Below are 14,728 nucleotides of genomic sequence, written 5' to 3'. Positions count from 1 at the left end.
TCAATTATCTATATGGTATAGGAGTTCTTTGAAGTAAAGCTGTTTAAAGGAACAGTGTACTGAATCCTAAGGCATCTGTAGAAGTGAGAATACATTTATAAGACCAATTGGAGCAGCACCCTATTGGAAAGTTCAAAAGTAGTACGTGGATCATTCTTACATGCTTATTGGCAGACTTTTTGTTTTGCGGATATGTGTGCAGTGGTACCTCGGGTTACATACACTTCAGGTTACATACGCTTCAGGTTACAGACTCTGCTAACCCAGAAATAGTGCTTCGGGTTAAGAACTTTGCTTCAGGATGAGAACAGAAATCGTGCTCCGGCAGCGCGGCAGCAGCAGCAGGAGGCCCCATTAGCTAAAGTGGTGCTTCAGGTTAAGAACAGTTTCAGGTTAAGAATGGACCTCCGGAATGAATTAAGTACTTAACCCGAGGAACCACTGTAATAAGCTTTCAGTGATCACCTTTCTTAGCTCCTGGAACCCTTGGAGGGTTGTATGGGAGCCACATGCCAGAGGCAATGGCTGTGACTCTTCCTTTGTACTGCCGGGCACATTCCAGCTACAGAAAAGTCAGAGGCCTCTCTACACTTGCACTCACTTGCACCTCTCCATCCTCTATCAAGGCAAGAAAGAGCCATGATCACAGTTCTTGCCAGGGACAAAAGCACTCAAGGACAGCACCGAGCAAATCTTGTGGGTAGAGTGACCTTGGGAAAGGGAATGGCTTGGGTTGAGTTTTGAGGGCTGATCAGAGAGGCTAGGAGGGCTGGATTTGGCCCGCAGGAGTGAGTTTCCTCCCCCTATTTTAAAGTAGCAGCCAAGTATTGTGGAGCTGAAAACGGGATCGTTCTCTCTCCTAACAAGAGTCACTGTTTTTTAAGTGTGTGATAGGTCAGTTTCTCCCCATTTCTTTGGAAATATTACAAGACATGCAGGAATCAGTACAGTTTGTTTCGCATTCAGTTGCTTGGTTTCACGTTCCGTCCTGTGTCTGTGCAAGCGCACCAGTAGTTTTCCACGCGGATTTTCCTCTGCCATTCAAAAACAGCAGGGTCCCCAACTCAAGGCAGCCCCATTTGTCATTGAAGGTGGTACCTGTTTTCACCTAACACTTTCCCTGCTTTTATGGAGAAAGGAGAACAAAGGTATACAGGGCAGCTCATGACATTCAAGAGGTAATGGAAGCCTCAGTGCAGCAAGTCTGGATCAGCTGGGAGGAACACATGGAGAATATGTGGCTGACACAGTACCTGTCAACCTTGGATGGCCATTGCTTATTCTTACATTTATATCCCACCTTTCTTCTGTTATGGAACATACATTTGTTTCCCAAGTGGTCTCCTATCCAGGCGCTGACCTGACTTACATATCTTCAGAAAGGTGGTGACCTTCAGAGCATACACAGACAACCATACTTTGCTTCCAGAAAAGTAGCCATAAGGTTGATGGTAGTCATGTATAGCCAGTCATCATTTTGCATGTTCCATAATAGCACCTTGGCTTTAAAAGGTTCATTTTTTCCCCCATGAAAAGGTGAGTGAGTAGGGATTGAGTGGAACCTAGGACAAAATTCACCTGGAAGTTGCTGCCAGAACCTGTTGTGTGAAATGAAGAAGGGGGAATTTAACACTGGTATGGGTCCTCCTAGAACCGTTAAATGACCAATCTTCTTTTGTGCCTAACAAAATCAAAGAAACACTCCCATCACCTATTGTTTAGCTATAGAGAACTCTCAAGTTTCCGAGTGATTTCTCAGAAATATGGTGAAGTTAGGGCAGGCATAGGCAAACTCAGCCCTCCAGATGTTTTGGGACTACAACTCCCATCATCCCTGACCGCTGGTCCTGTTAGCTAGGTATGATGGGAGTTGTAGTCCCAAAACATCTGGAGGGCTGAGTTTGCCTATGCCTGAGTTAGGGTGTGCCTTGGATCCAAATGAATCAAGAGCCCCTGAAACAATTTGTGGCATCTTGGAGGTGCAGACAGGAAGGAAGTGACAGACAATGATCTACTAAAAGCAAAACCAAACCAGAATTTCCACCATGATTTTGGAAACTTCAGAGGAGGCACTCAGACTGCTGCTGCCTTTTTTCAGTCCAGGGGTCAGCTGCTCTTGTTCCTCCTCGCTGTCTAAGCATGCCAGGACTAGAATTGAGGATGAGATGAGGGTGCATTTCCTCTCATCTCCTGCAACATAGGTTAGAATTGTTGAGCCTTAAGTTCTCTGTTTATTACTGGTTTTATGGATTATATTTCATTAGTCCAAAGACATTTCTCTTTAAAAATAATCCATTTTATTCTGGTTGAATAGAAGGAAACTATGGCAGGGTTCATTATGACAGTGTTATGACAGTGTAGATCAGAGGTTATGGTGACTTTCTTCAGTAGGTCTGGTGCCAGAAGCAGCCCCATAGGAGCCTTAAAACGTTGGCACTGTTAATTGTATTTTTTAAAAACAAACACCAAAAAAACACATTGGAGTAAAAGCCAAACAGCTTCTTCTTCTACTGTAATACAGTCAAGAAGAAAGTTTAAAATATGCATAGGAATATTCAGTTGTATAAATGCAAGTCTCTGTTAGCGGGGATAGTGAACACATCTCTGATGGGCCTTATTTGCTTGCCAAGCCACTTCCTTCTTCTTTAGTGATCACTCATAACTGAGTAAGATTGTCTTCCATGAACACAGTCTTCACATTGAGTCCGTAAGTGACTGTGGAGGCCAGTTCTGGATCAACACGTCCCTCCACAGTGGGGACATAGGTTTTGAGCATCTTCAAAGCCCATGACACCTTTGGTAAAGGCTATCCTCCAACTGGAGTGCTCGCAGGCCAGCGTTTCCCAGTTGCCAGTGTTTATACAATATTTGGGACGTGGGTGGTGCTGTGGGTTAAACCACAGCGCCTTGGACTTGCCGATCAGAAGGTCGGCGTTCGAATTCCCGCAACGGGCTGAGCTCCCATTGTCTGGTCCCTGCTCCTGCCAACCTAGCAGTTCGAAAGCACGTCAAAGTGCAAGTAGATAAATAGGTACCGCTCTGGCGGGAAGGTAAACGGTGTCTCCGTGTGCTGCTCTGGTTCGCCAGAAGCTGGCCACATGACCTGGAAGCTGTACGCCAGCTCCCTCGGCCAATAAAGTGAGATGAGTGCCGCAATCCCAGAGTCGGTCATGACTGGACCTAATGGTCAGGGGTCCCTTTACCTTTTATACTACATTTTAAAAAAAATGCCTTAAGAGAGTCTTTAAACCTCTTTTGTTGACCACCAGCATTACGCTTTCCATTTTTAAGTTCAGAATAGAGTAGGCACCTGAACAATGTGATCAGTCCAACGAAGTTGATGTTGAAGAATAATTGATTCTACACTGGTGAACTTTGCTTCTTCCAGTACACTGGCATTAGTTCGCCTGTCTTCCCAAGTGATATATAAAAATTTTCAGAGATGGAATATTTCAAGGAGTTGGAGATGGCGTTTATAAGTGGTCCATGTTTCACAAGCATATAGTAAGGTGGATAGTACAATAGCTTTGTAAACAAGCATTTTGGTTTCCCTATGAATGTCCCAGTCCTCAAACACACTGCACTTCATTCGGGAGAAAGCTGCACTTGTTGAGCTCAGGCAATACTGGCTTTTGGCATCAATGTTGGTCCTTGTGGAAAGATAACTGCCCAGGTAGGAGAAGTGATTGACACTTTCCAACATTACACCATTGAGATGGATTTGTGGTGCTGCAGAGGGGTTGTTTTGTGCTTGTTGGTACAGCACTTTGGTTTTTTGGATGTTGAGCGAAAGGCCAAGCTTTTCCTTGGCTTCTGCGTAGATATTTAGGATGGCTTGGAGATCATTGTCTGAGTGTGCACACACTGCGTTGCCATCAGCATACTGAAGCTCTATGACGGAAGTTATGGTAACCTTACTCTTTGCTTTCAGCCTACTCAGATTAAAGAGCTTTCCATCTGTTCGATATATGATTTCTATTCCCGTGGGGAGTTTCCCTTCAACAAAGTGTAGGATCATGATGATGAAAATGATAAAAATGATAAATAGAGTTGGGGCAATAACACAACCCTGTTTAATGCCTGATCCCACTGCGACTGGTCCACTTTGAGAGCCGTTGTTATCTACGATTGTTGCTGCCATGTTATCATGGAGGAGCCGAATGATGTTCACAACTTTATCTGGGCAGCCGATTTTCAGAAGGACAGTCCACAGGTCATTATGATTTACAGTGTTGAAGGCTATAGAGAGAGTGATTATTTTGGCATCTCTAAAGTCTGCTGTGCAAGAAGATCAAACGCATCCATTCTTAAGGAAATTAGCCCTGAGTGCTCACTAGAAGGACAGATCATGAAGCTGAGGCTCCAGTACTTTGGCCACCTCATGAGAAGAGAAGACTCCCTGGAAAAGACCCTGATGTTGGGAAAGATGGAGGGCACAAGGAGAAGGGGATGACAGAGGACGAGATGGTTGGACAGTGTTCTCGAAGCTACAAACATGAGTCTGACCAAACTGCGGGAGGCAGTGGAAGACAGGAGTGCCTGGTGTGCTCTGTCCATGGGGTCACAAAGAGTCGGACACGACTAAATGACTAAACAACAACAACAACAAAGTCTGCTGGGATCTCCTCTCTCCCATTTCTTTTGGTGACCTTGTGAAATTGTTGTGTAAGTTCAGTTTTGCCCACTTTGAGGTATCCCATCAGATCCGCTGGCTTTGTTGTTTCTCATTTGGTTAATAGCTGTACACAACTCTCCCAGATTTGGAGAAACTGCAAGCTCATCTCCAATTTGTTTTTGTGGAATTTGTGAGGGGACCTCAGCAGCTACAGGGGAGTTGTGGTTAAGGAGATGATGGTAATGTTCTTTCCAGCGCAGTGCAATAGCTTCTTTATCACTTAGAAGTGTGGTACCATCTGTTGAGCATAGGAGGCATATGCCATGATTTATTGTCCCATAGATGGTCATTGTGGCTTTAAAGAAACAACATCATGAGTGTCGGCTAAATGCTGGATTACTTGAGCTTTTTTTTATCCTCCAAGTGTTCTTTAGTTCTCTGGTTCTTCTTTGAACCTCAGCCTTAGCGCTGGCATAAGTTTTATTCTTAGTGGCATAGTTTCTATATCTTTGCCAGATCTGAAAGGCCTTCCTTTTCTTGTCAATAATGCTGTCATTCTCATCAAACCAGTCCTGGTGTTTCTTGGTTTGGTATCCAATAGTTTGTTCACAGGCTGCAATAATGGATGTTCTTAGCTTGGTCCACTGTTCCTCAATGTTGTCAGGGAACTCCGAAAGCAGATAGATGGTCCTTAAGAGTCATTTGGAAGCAATCCCACTTAATAGGATCTTGAAGGGTTTGAGTGTTCATTTTGTGCCTTGGTTTCCTTCCTTGAAGCCTGCATTGAGGTATAATCTTGATAGTCATTGTGGAACGTATTAATCGGTGATCTGTCCAGCAGTCGTCAGCACTCGTACTAGCAAAATCAGAGATACTTTCTCATCTTTACAAAGGGGTACCTCTTCTCCCTCTGGTAAAATACCACTGCTAGGAGGTCTTTCTGATCAGGAGAAAGGAAGGACAGCTAGAAGCGGATTAGTTTAGATGCCAGCATGAATGCACAAGAATGGGATTAATGTGTGGCCAATCGAAGTTAAAATAAATACGTAAGGATTTGTATGAGCTAAATTAAAAGCAGAAATAATTTCTGAACATCACCTCTAGGCTTTAAAGAGAGTACCTTCTAGATTTCTATAATTTTCTATCAGAAGTGTTGCAACCCAGATAGATTGGTGGGATATTATTATTATTATTATTATTATTATTATTATTATTATTAACAACAACAAGTCACAACCAGGAAGAGAGCTTCCCTTGGCCGAGGATTAGGCATACATAGGTGAACTTAAGGGCCAAGGGAAGTTGGTGAAAAGGAAAGAGAAATGCCATGAATCTTGTGCCTTAGTGCAGCTGGCAGCTGAATATGAGTGTTGGCATAGATACATGTGGCCTCACTGACCTGGCAGAAACGTGACTCATGTTGTATGTGCACTGCAATGCTGGGTGGAGTTGCCGGTGGGGACACCAGGGGTCACCACCAGCTCTTGCCAGGTCCCTACTCTTGGGTATTTTATTTACATGTATTGCCTATCCTATCCTGTGGACTTGTCAAAAATGATAGATGAGCCATTGTCCCCAAAGGACTCTTCAGTAAGGCAATAGATACAAAAGGCTGGCGAAGGAGGAGGCATTTAGAAGGAATTAATGCAGACTTGGTTAACCATAAAAGAAAATTTCTATGCATTAGTGTCAAGTGTATTTACAGCAGCATCTGATGTTATGGGTGTGATGAAGGTCATTTTGTTGTCTTGGTGGGCAAGAACATCATTAACCTGTTCAGGGAAGTTTTAAATGTTTGATGTTTTTAATATTTGATGTTTTATTGTGTTTTTAATATTCTGTTGGGAGTTGCGCAGATTGGCTGGTGCAACTCAGTCAGACGGGCAGCATATAAATCATCATATTTATCAGCATTCCTTCTACTACTTTTTCTGATTCTCAGGTAGTACCTTATGAGTCTAGATTTGCCAGATGTCCAGGTTTTATTGGGAAATTCCCCAGATACGAATGAATGTTCTTTCAGTGGCAAAAACTTTCAGGTTCAAGTTATAAACAGACAAAAGAAATCCTAACACGTGCACAAATTGTTATCATTGCTGAACTGTGTTAACAAATAGTGGTCAATATAGAGTATATAATGAGTCATTAAGCTTTGAAAGGCAGTGACATAAATGATCCGATGTGCTAATTTCTTCTCTGTTGTTACTGATTTTTCTTTTTTTTTTTTAAAAAAAAATGATATTTATTAAAGTTTCAAAAAATACAAAAAATACAGAATACAGAAAAAAGAGTAAAGTTTTTTAAAATATAACAAAAAAGTAAAGAATAAAAAAGAAACATACAAAATAAAACAGTTAAAAAGACATTGATTTTCCAAACCTATCTTCCCTACACTTATTTCCCCGGACCTCCTCATACCTCCCTTTTTTGTATTCCAGTTCAGTTTGTTAGTTCAGCAAATCCTTACCATTAAACTTTTACCCAATTGTAAACCATTTTTCATATCTCTTAAAGCATTACAGCTAAAAACCTCTTAGTTTCTATCCAACATCCTTCTAAGATTCCTTAATTTTACAATATTTCTGTAAATAGTCTTTAAATTTCTTCCTGATTTTTCCCCCTATAGTAAATCTCAATCCTGTCCTTTCTTTCAAAGGATCCCAGGAAGCAAATAAACAAAGTAGTATTTTTTTTTAAAGTCTGTCTGTCTGTCTGTCTGCATGTCTAGCCTGTTTTCTTAAATGTAGATGGAGCAAAATATCACTCAAAGGGCCATTTCTGAACATTTCTGAATTCCTTCCTGGATTATTCTTGCCAAGTTTTTTCCCCTTTCCTTAATAGTAATGACTTACTCATAGGAGGTTCAAAATGGCTAAGGTGCCTTTAAAATGGAATACTGTAGGTAGACATTTTATTTCTGTTTCCCAAGTAATATCCAAGATACCCTGGTTTAATTTTATGGTTAAATCACACAGTGCAAAATAAATCTCGTATTTGCTGCCAGCATACCAATGAAACTCATCTTGATACTTGGAAGATGGTTTTAAACAGGTTTTTAGGGACGCCTGATGCCTGGCATAGAATTGGGGTTCATTCTATTGTTTTCTAAATGACTGCCCCATCCCATTCTGATTCTCCACAGGCCCTGTGTTGTCTAGTGTGGATTTAGGAGCATATGTGTACTGTACTGGAATCTTGAGTTCTTCTGTTCTTTCTCCCCCCCCCCCAACCTCCCCTCTGTCTCTAGATTATTTACCAAGATGCTTCAGCCTTGTTTGTGACAGTATTTGCCTTCTGTACATATGTTTTTCTTTGCAGAGTAAGGAACTGCATTCTAACCCACAGGGAGAACTGGCTGATTAATGTCTTGATTGTATTGTGCTATTAGAAATTCATTTCATAATATCGGTGAGATGTCACAAGGACTTAGCTTTGGCTAAGGTTCCACGCTATGTAATAATGCACTGAACTTTGTCTTGCTAATGAAGATTCTGAAACGTATCGATGCAACTACAGGATCTATGTTGTGTTTTGGCCGTAGGTATTGTCGAAGACTACAAACCTCCATTTTATGACGTAGTGCCTAATGACCCCAGCTTTGAAGACATGAGAAAAGTGGTCTGTGTGGATCAGCAGAGGCCAAACATTCCCAACAGATGGTTTTCAGATCCTGTAAGTGCCCAGCCCATCACCTCCTGCCATATTTCTTATAGATCATCTTTTAAAAAACAAAACGACGTCTGCTATTGTGTTCCTAAACCTTGGGGATCCATATGTGATTGGGCTACAACTCCCATCATCTCCTGCCAGCTTAGCCAGAGGTCAGGCATGATGGCAGTTGTAGTCCAGTAACATCTAAGGACTCAAGGTTGAAGAACATTTGTGTATTCCTAAAAGGCAATGTATGTGTCCTTAAGAATGGGTATACTCTTAAGGGACAAGGCTTAAGGGACAAGGGGTGCATGGTCACAGAAATTAATCCTTGCCCTGAGAACAGCTATTATTTTTCTCAGGGTGGGGTGGGGGCTAACTCTACGTAACAGTGATGCCAAATCATTGTTAAGCTTCAATGGCTATAGAAGGGATGGGGGGAACCTTTTTGGCCTTGTAGGTGATGTTTGACAGGTGTGTGGGAGTGCTCATATGCCACTCGGACAATGTCAGTATGACACAAGAATGACAGGTGGGCTGTCTCACCTACTGCTCAAAGCTTTGCCTCCCCTCTCCCCTTCCCTGCTACAGCAGTGGCAGGGGAATGAAGGAGCAAAGATTCCCCTTTCTTTCACCCCTTTCTTTGACTGCACACACCTGAGCAGAATTTAACCCCTATTTGTCATGAGTAGGGGGTTGAGCAGGCATAAGCAAACTCCGGTCCTCCAGATGCTTGGGACTACAATTCCCATCATCCCTAGCTAACAGGACCAGTGGTCAGGGATGATGGGAATTGTAGTCCCAAACATCTGGAGGGCCGGAGTTTGCCTATGCCCTGGGGTTGAGTCTTGCTGCCTTGCCTGTAAGAGCCTATTTCCTGCTGGGAACAGGCATTTTCAGCTATGCAAGATTAATCATGCCCTCTAGCCCATCAGCTGACATCATCAGTGACGTCACCTGGTTGGTGGGTATGGTTTGCAGAAAACTGCTTTGCATGTTCATTTGGACCCCTTGGCAGGCCAAGAATGACCCAGGACTGGTTGTTCCCCACCTTTGGACTACAGCTTGGTGTGGTGTCTGAAATGATCTTATATAGATTCTTGAAATCTACTGAGATTTGCATGGACAGTGTTTCAAAACTTGATCTGATCTGAACACCCATCTACCTTTCCTTTTCAGACGTTAACTTCCCTTGCCAAGTTGATGAAAGAATGCTGGTACCACAATCCATCAGCCAGATTAACAGCACTGCGTATTAAAAAGACTTTGACCAAAATCGACAATTCCTTAGATAAGCTCAAAGCTGACTGTTGATAACCAACACCTGATGCTGACAGGACATCATGGCTTGTGTCCAGCATGGAAGAATGGCTTGATGAACTCTAGGATCCGGCCACAAGTGGCTTCAAACAGAGGCAGAGTTGTTTACCTAACCAGCCATTGAAAAGGAAATAGACCCATGTGAGCCTTAATCGGTGACTGTCCGTGGTATTTTACAAATGGCCAATCTGTAAAGACTTAATGCTGAATCTATGGTGGCCTATGGAAGGAAGGAAGGAAAGAAGAGAAGTCCTAAGACAAAACTGGGGCATTAAAACCATGGCTTTTTTTTTATTATTTCATGAAAAGAAAGAAAAAGGAAAGTGTCTCCTTGTCTCGCTCCCAAGTGGAAGTGGTCAATTCGAATCAGCAATATTGCCTGCGCTTCTCTTTATTGCACTAGGGATTCCTTGCATTCCTTACTTGCACTGTTACAGTTTAATTTGAAAGACATGACTTGCCAAAAATATGATTGGCCCTGTACTCATTGATATGTTTTTTTTTAAAAAAAAATAATAATAATGGGAAATCCAATTTGGGAAATTGAACTTGTAACTGACTCTTTTTATTATTATTTTAAAGCTGCATTTTACATATGTGTACCGTTTACAATAATGCTGGACGCTAGGAATTATTGTTTATATGGAAACTGCGAACTTTTATTTATTATTAGTGCACTTAACAGTTTTAAAATACTGAGGAAAGTGCGAATAGTTAAAAGCTTATTTTTATGTGGCTTCTTTCATCTATTTCTTACAGACGTATTTTTTTTTGGGGGGGGAGGTTTAACACGGTATAACCTGAAATGGTTATACCATTTCTCCCTGCCCCCCCCCCCGTATTATCAGTTATACACTTTAATCGCCTTTTTTAAAGTGTTTCACATTTTATATGCGTGTGGTCTGTAACATATATTTTTCAGTTCAAAATACGCGGAACATTTATATATAAATATTATATAGATATATCTCTCTCTCTTAAATATAAAGCCATTATCCAAATGATGCCACATCTAGTACCTTATTGATCCTAGAGAAAGGGGAGCAGCAGAAGAAAATGGCAGAATGGTAGGCCATGGATCGTATTATGGGAAAGTGCATTTTTCTTCTTCTAAGCTATATACGTAATGTGCATATGAACTCTACCGGGGCGGGGAGAAAGCTATTTTTTAAATTTTACTTCCTTTTTTTGTATTTAGCAGTTATTTGTATAAATGACATAGAATATTTTCAAGTCAAATGGAAAGAAAATGTCCCCTCGTTCTGTTAGTGCCTCTTGTGGTTCGAGGTAAACGCCGCAAAGTTTTGCATCACCAGCGTATATCCACTGATTATCTTCTCCCTGCCTTTGCTGTTTCTGCAAGTCAGAAGCAGTGTCAACAAACTGGTGGTGTAGGACAGAACACCACTGAAAAACACCAGAGAGATGCTTCATAAAGGTGATGCTGATGTTGGGATGCCGGGCAGTTGTTGTTGGGGAGGTGGGGTCTGTGCTGGAGCAATGACCTCGCAAGGACACAAATTATTGTGTGATGATGTATGAACAAATCAGATCATGCTGTTCTGACCGTGGTGTTTTTGTTTTTTTTAAAAAAATAATAATCTTGAGTTTCCTGAGTAAAGAGTTTTGATCTGAGTGCCTTGCCTTATAACTGTGTAGCTGTTCTCCCTGTGGAGCCCTCATAGTGAAAACGATGGATGCTGAATGTAAGTGGCTGTCCTAATAACCGTTAAACCAGCACGATGCCGCAAGCTTAGGAAACAAGCTGAATGGACTTTGTTTTGAGCTGATTGTTCCAAACGAGACAGGGCCCTGTTGCGGCTTCCATTTCCCCCGTTCTCCTTCAGATTGCTTTACGAAAGCTCTTTTGGGAGAAGCGTTGTAAGAGCTTTGATTTGTGCGCCTTTTCTCCATGGAAAACTGCTGCGCCTGTCACTGAATACAGGGGGCGGGAGGATATGGGGTTGTTTCCAACTCAGTTCTTCTTAGAGTTGGACCCATTGAACCTGATGGAACTCAGTCATGCTCTTAGTTTCAGCGGGTCTACTCCGAGCATGTCTAACACTGGCTGCAAACCATGGCCCCTCTTCTGAGACGGGGTTAGGTGTGCCATGATTTGCTGTGCTGGAAACTGAATTGATAATATGATCTGTTCACATGTTGCGAAGAAATGCTGGGAAGAGTGTGTTTGGATGCGTTTGTCCATAAGGTTTCCAGGATGTTGAGATGAAGTTTGGTATTTGCTTGGAGAATGATGGCTTGCCGCAAAAAGTTTCATCCTGCTAAAAATAAATAAATGATGATAAGGAAACTGGGGGAGGGTGGAGGAGAGGAGAAAAAATCTCTCTCCTCCTGTCTGGTTAATCAGAGTGAACTTTTCCATGTGTTGGTGGGTGAGCCAGACTACCTATCTATATTTAAAAAGCAAACTTCTAGTTCTTCTACCATTTGTATGGTTAATTTGAAATAACCTAATTTGTGAATGTCTTCTTAATGATGAGGTCCTCTTTTAACAGTATGAAAGTCTTCATCAAGGAAAGTGATATTAAACATTTTTAAATGAATTGTGGGTGTTCTGGCACATCTGTACTACTGCTTCAAGTTTGCTTACTTAGTAGTACAATATCTACTGCTTGTTAGTGGCAAGTCAAGTGTTTGCGGGATTGCTAGTGCATGGTAGAAACATGGGAAGCGTCAAGGAATAGTACAAGCACAGTAGGACTGTGTTGGGAGGAGATAAAATTGCATCTGTTTAGAGGAGGCTCAATTGCCTTCTTACGATTCCAGCAATAATAAAATGTGTGTGGACATAAATTCTGCATTAAACCCTGATTCTGGTGATCCTTTGATGGGCCAGGCTAGCAGTTCCTTCTATCCCTTATCAAAAATGTTTCCTTTAAAAAACCAAATTCAGCACTCATTCTTCTTTATTCAGTGCATTTACACCATTATTATTTGATACCCTACACCACAGGAACAAGCATGTCAGCTAAGGCTGTGTACAATTCCTTGGGAGAGTGAAGTTCTAATCGATGCTTGAGAAATTCAGTTTCTTTGAATTCCAATGTGAACAGATCTGATCTGCGCTTCCTGGGCTAATGTACATACTGGAATGTGGTTATCCTTTGGATTTCACACTTCTCTGAATTTTGCAATAAAGTTCTCCACTCAAAAAATCAATAACAATATGTGTTCTTTAAAAATGTGTATTTCAGGATGAAATGCTTCTGAAAATACGTTGAGAAATGTGTGCATTCAGGTAAAATGTTGTCAATGGCAAGAATACATGGAATAAACTGGAAAAGTGTTGGGATCACAAATGGATAAGCTGTTAACAAGCAAAGTCTGCCAGAATACAATGTTCAAAACTTGCAAAATGACAGTGGTCGGGTAGAAATTGCCTTTTGACTGGCAGAGTAGAGCAGTTTCCCCTCTTCATATTGGTTACTCTAGATGGATATTGCAATTGCTCATATTGCAAAATAGATTTAAAAGTAGAACTTGAGGTCCAGTGAAAGGGAGGGAAAATATTATTGTTCAATGTCTACAGATTAAAGCACTGAGTTTTTGGGGGGCTTTTTTAAGAAAAAAAAAGAAGCAAACCAACTTGGCTAGCTAATTCTGAAACCTCTGTAGCTTGCATTTGACACATTGATAGTTTTAAAGCCCCCCCTCCCTGCAAATACTGAATTGCTTGGTTCCATAGTATTGGACATTTGAATAAAAATAGGCAGGTGGCCACGCTAATTTTGATGAGCAGAAGTGGAAGAGGGAAGACAAGTGTAACGTTGCATTCATTTAAACCTGGTGTTAAAATGTATGGCTTTTTAAAAAAACCTGTGTTAACTTGGTGGCTTGAACTCCTGCTGTACAGTATTTTTTATCAGTAATGTGTGGTCGTAGCACTGTTCAATTTTGGTTACTTTAAATCAATTGATATAACAGTGATAAAGTGACCTTGCAATTTTTCAGGAAATCCCTCTTACAGACCTACAATTTTTGGAATTCCTTGGGAAGTGGAATTGACTGTTAAGCCACACTGAGAATTGTAGCTATGGGAGGGGAATTGGTGCCTCTTAACTTTCAGCACCCTTAAGAAACTACAGTTCCCAAGATTCTTCGGGGTGGGGGAGGCATAATACTGCTTTAACTGCATAATGCTGTAAGGTAAAGGGAACCCTGACCATTAGGTCCAGTCGTGGCCGACTCTGGGGTTGTGGCGCTCATCTCGCTTTATTGGCTGAGGGAGCCGGTGTACGGCTTCCGGGTCATGTGGCCAGCATGAGTAAGCCGCTTCTGGCGAACCAGAGCAGCGCATGGAAACACCGTTTGCCTTCTCGCTGGAGCAGTACCTATTTATCTCCTTGCACTTTGATGTGCTTTTGAACTGCTAGGTTGGCAGGAGCAGGGACCGAGCAACGGACGCTCACCCGGTCATGGGGATTCGAACCGCCGACCTTCTGATTGGCAAGTCCTAGGCTCTGTGGTTTAACCCACAGTGCCACCCGCGTCTTTTGCATAGCATAATGCTGATGGGGCCTATATTTGCCCTTGTTTCCTAATTATGCAAGCCTGCTTTTATTTCTAAAGATGATTGATTGTTTTCAACTTTCAGTTCCTGCAGCTGAAAGTGCTGTTCACAAGTGACAAAATAATTAATCTCCCTTAAAAAAAGAAAAGAAAACTTGTTAAATGGGGTCACTTGTATTAACTGGGGCAGCCATTACATTGTGTGTCTCAACCACTAGATGTTAAATAAGCTGATGGAAGTACTATATGTGGTAAACGTATTATCACATTCTCATAAAGGTTTATTTCAGGAACATGTGGTTCTCCAGATGTTCATAGTTCCTGAACATTGGCCATGCTGGCTGGAGGGCTGATGAGAGTTGTAGTTGATCTTCTGGAGGGTCATGCCCCAGGTTATATGGTGCCTGTGGTCCAACTTAAATTCCCAGCAATTGTCTTTTCTTAGCTGTAGTAGGTGATATAGCCTTTCCACTGATGTGCACTGTTTTGTGTTCAAGCTTTATGTCTCTTCTTGTTTCTCTGTTCATTCTGCTCATGGCTCTTCTGTGCACTGGCACTTGCAAAACCCCTTTCCCCAATCACCACACATGGGGAAAGCACGCTTGCAGAAAA

The 14,728-nt window shown here is 41.8% G+C and overlaps 1 protein-coding gene across 3 annotated transcripts in view; it reads left to right on the top strand.

Moving 5' to 3' along the window:
* The window catches only part of ACVR1 (activin A receptor type 1), a 71,395-nt gene extending 60,174 nt beyond the window's left edge, over positions 1–11,221 (top strand). For all 3 annotated transcript variants that reach the window (XM_081007676.1, XM_081007674.1, XM_081007675.1), the window contains exons 9-10: positions 8,157–8,287; positions 9,446–11,221. In XM_081007676.1, coding sequence (XP_080863802.1) covers positions 8,157–8,287; positions 9,446–9,580 — 266 coding nt within the window. In that variant the 3' untranslated portion in view covers positions 9,581–11,221. The remainder of the gene's footprint in view (positions 1–8,156; positions 8,288–9,445) is intronic.
* The last annotated feature ends 3,507 nt before the right edge of the window (positions 11,222–14,728 follow it).

The sequence above is a fragment of the Podarcis pityusensis genome, assembly GCF_964106645.2.
Source record: "Podarcis pityusensis genome assembly, chromosome: 1".
In the NCBI taxonomy this organism is placed as follows: Eukaryota; Metazoa; Chordata; class Lepidosauria; order Squamata; family Lacertidae; genus Podarcis; species Podarcis pityusensis.
The sequence above is the reverse complement of the archived record's forward strand: the minus strand, read 5'-3'. Positions and strand labels throughout refer to the sequence as shown.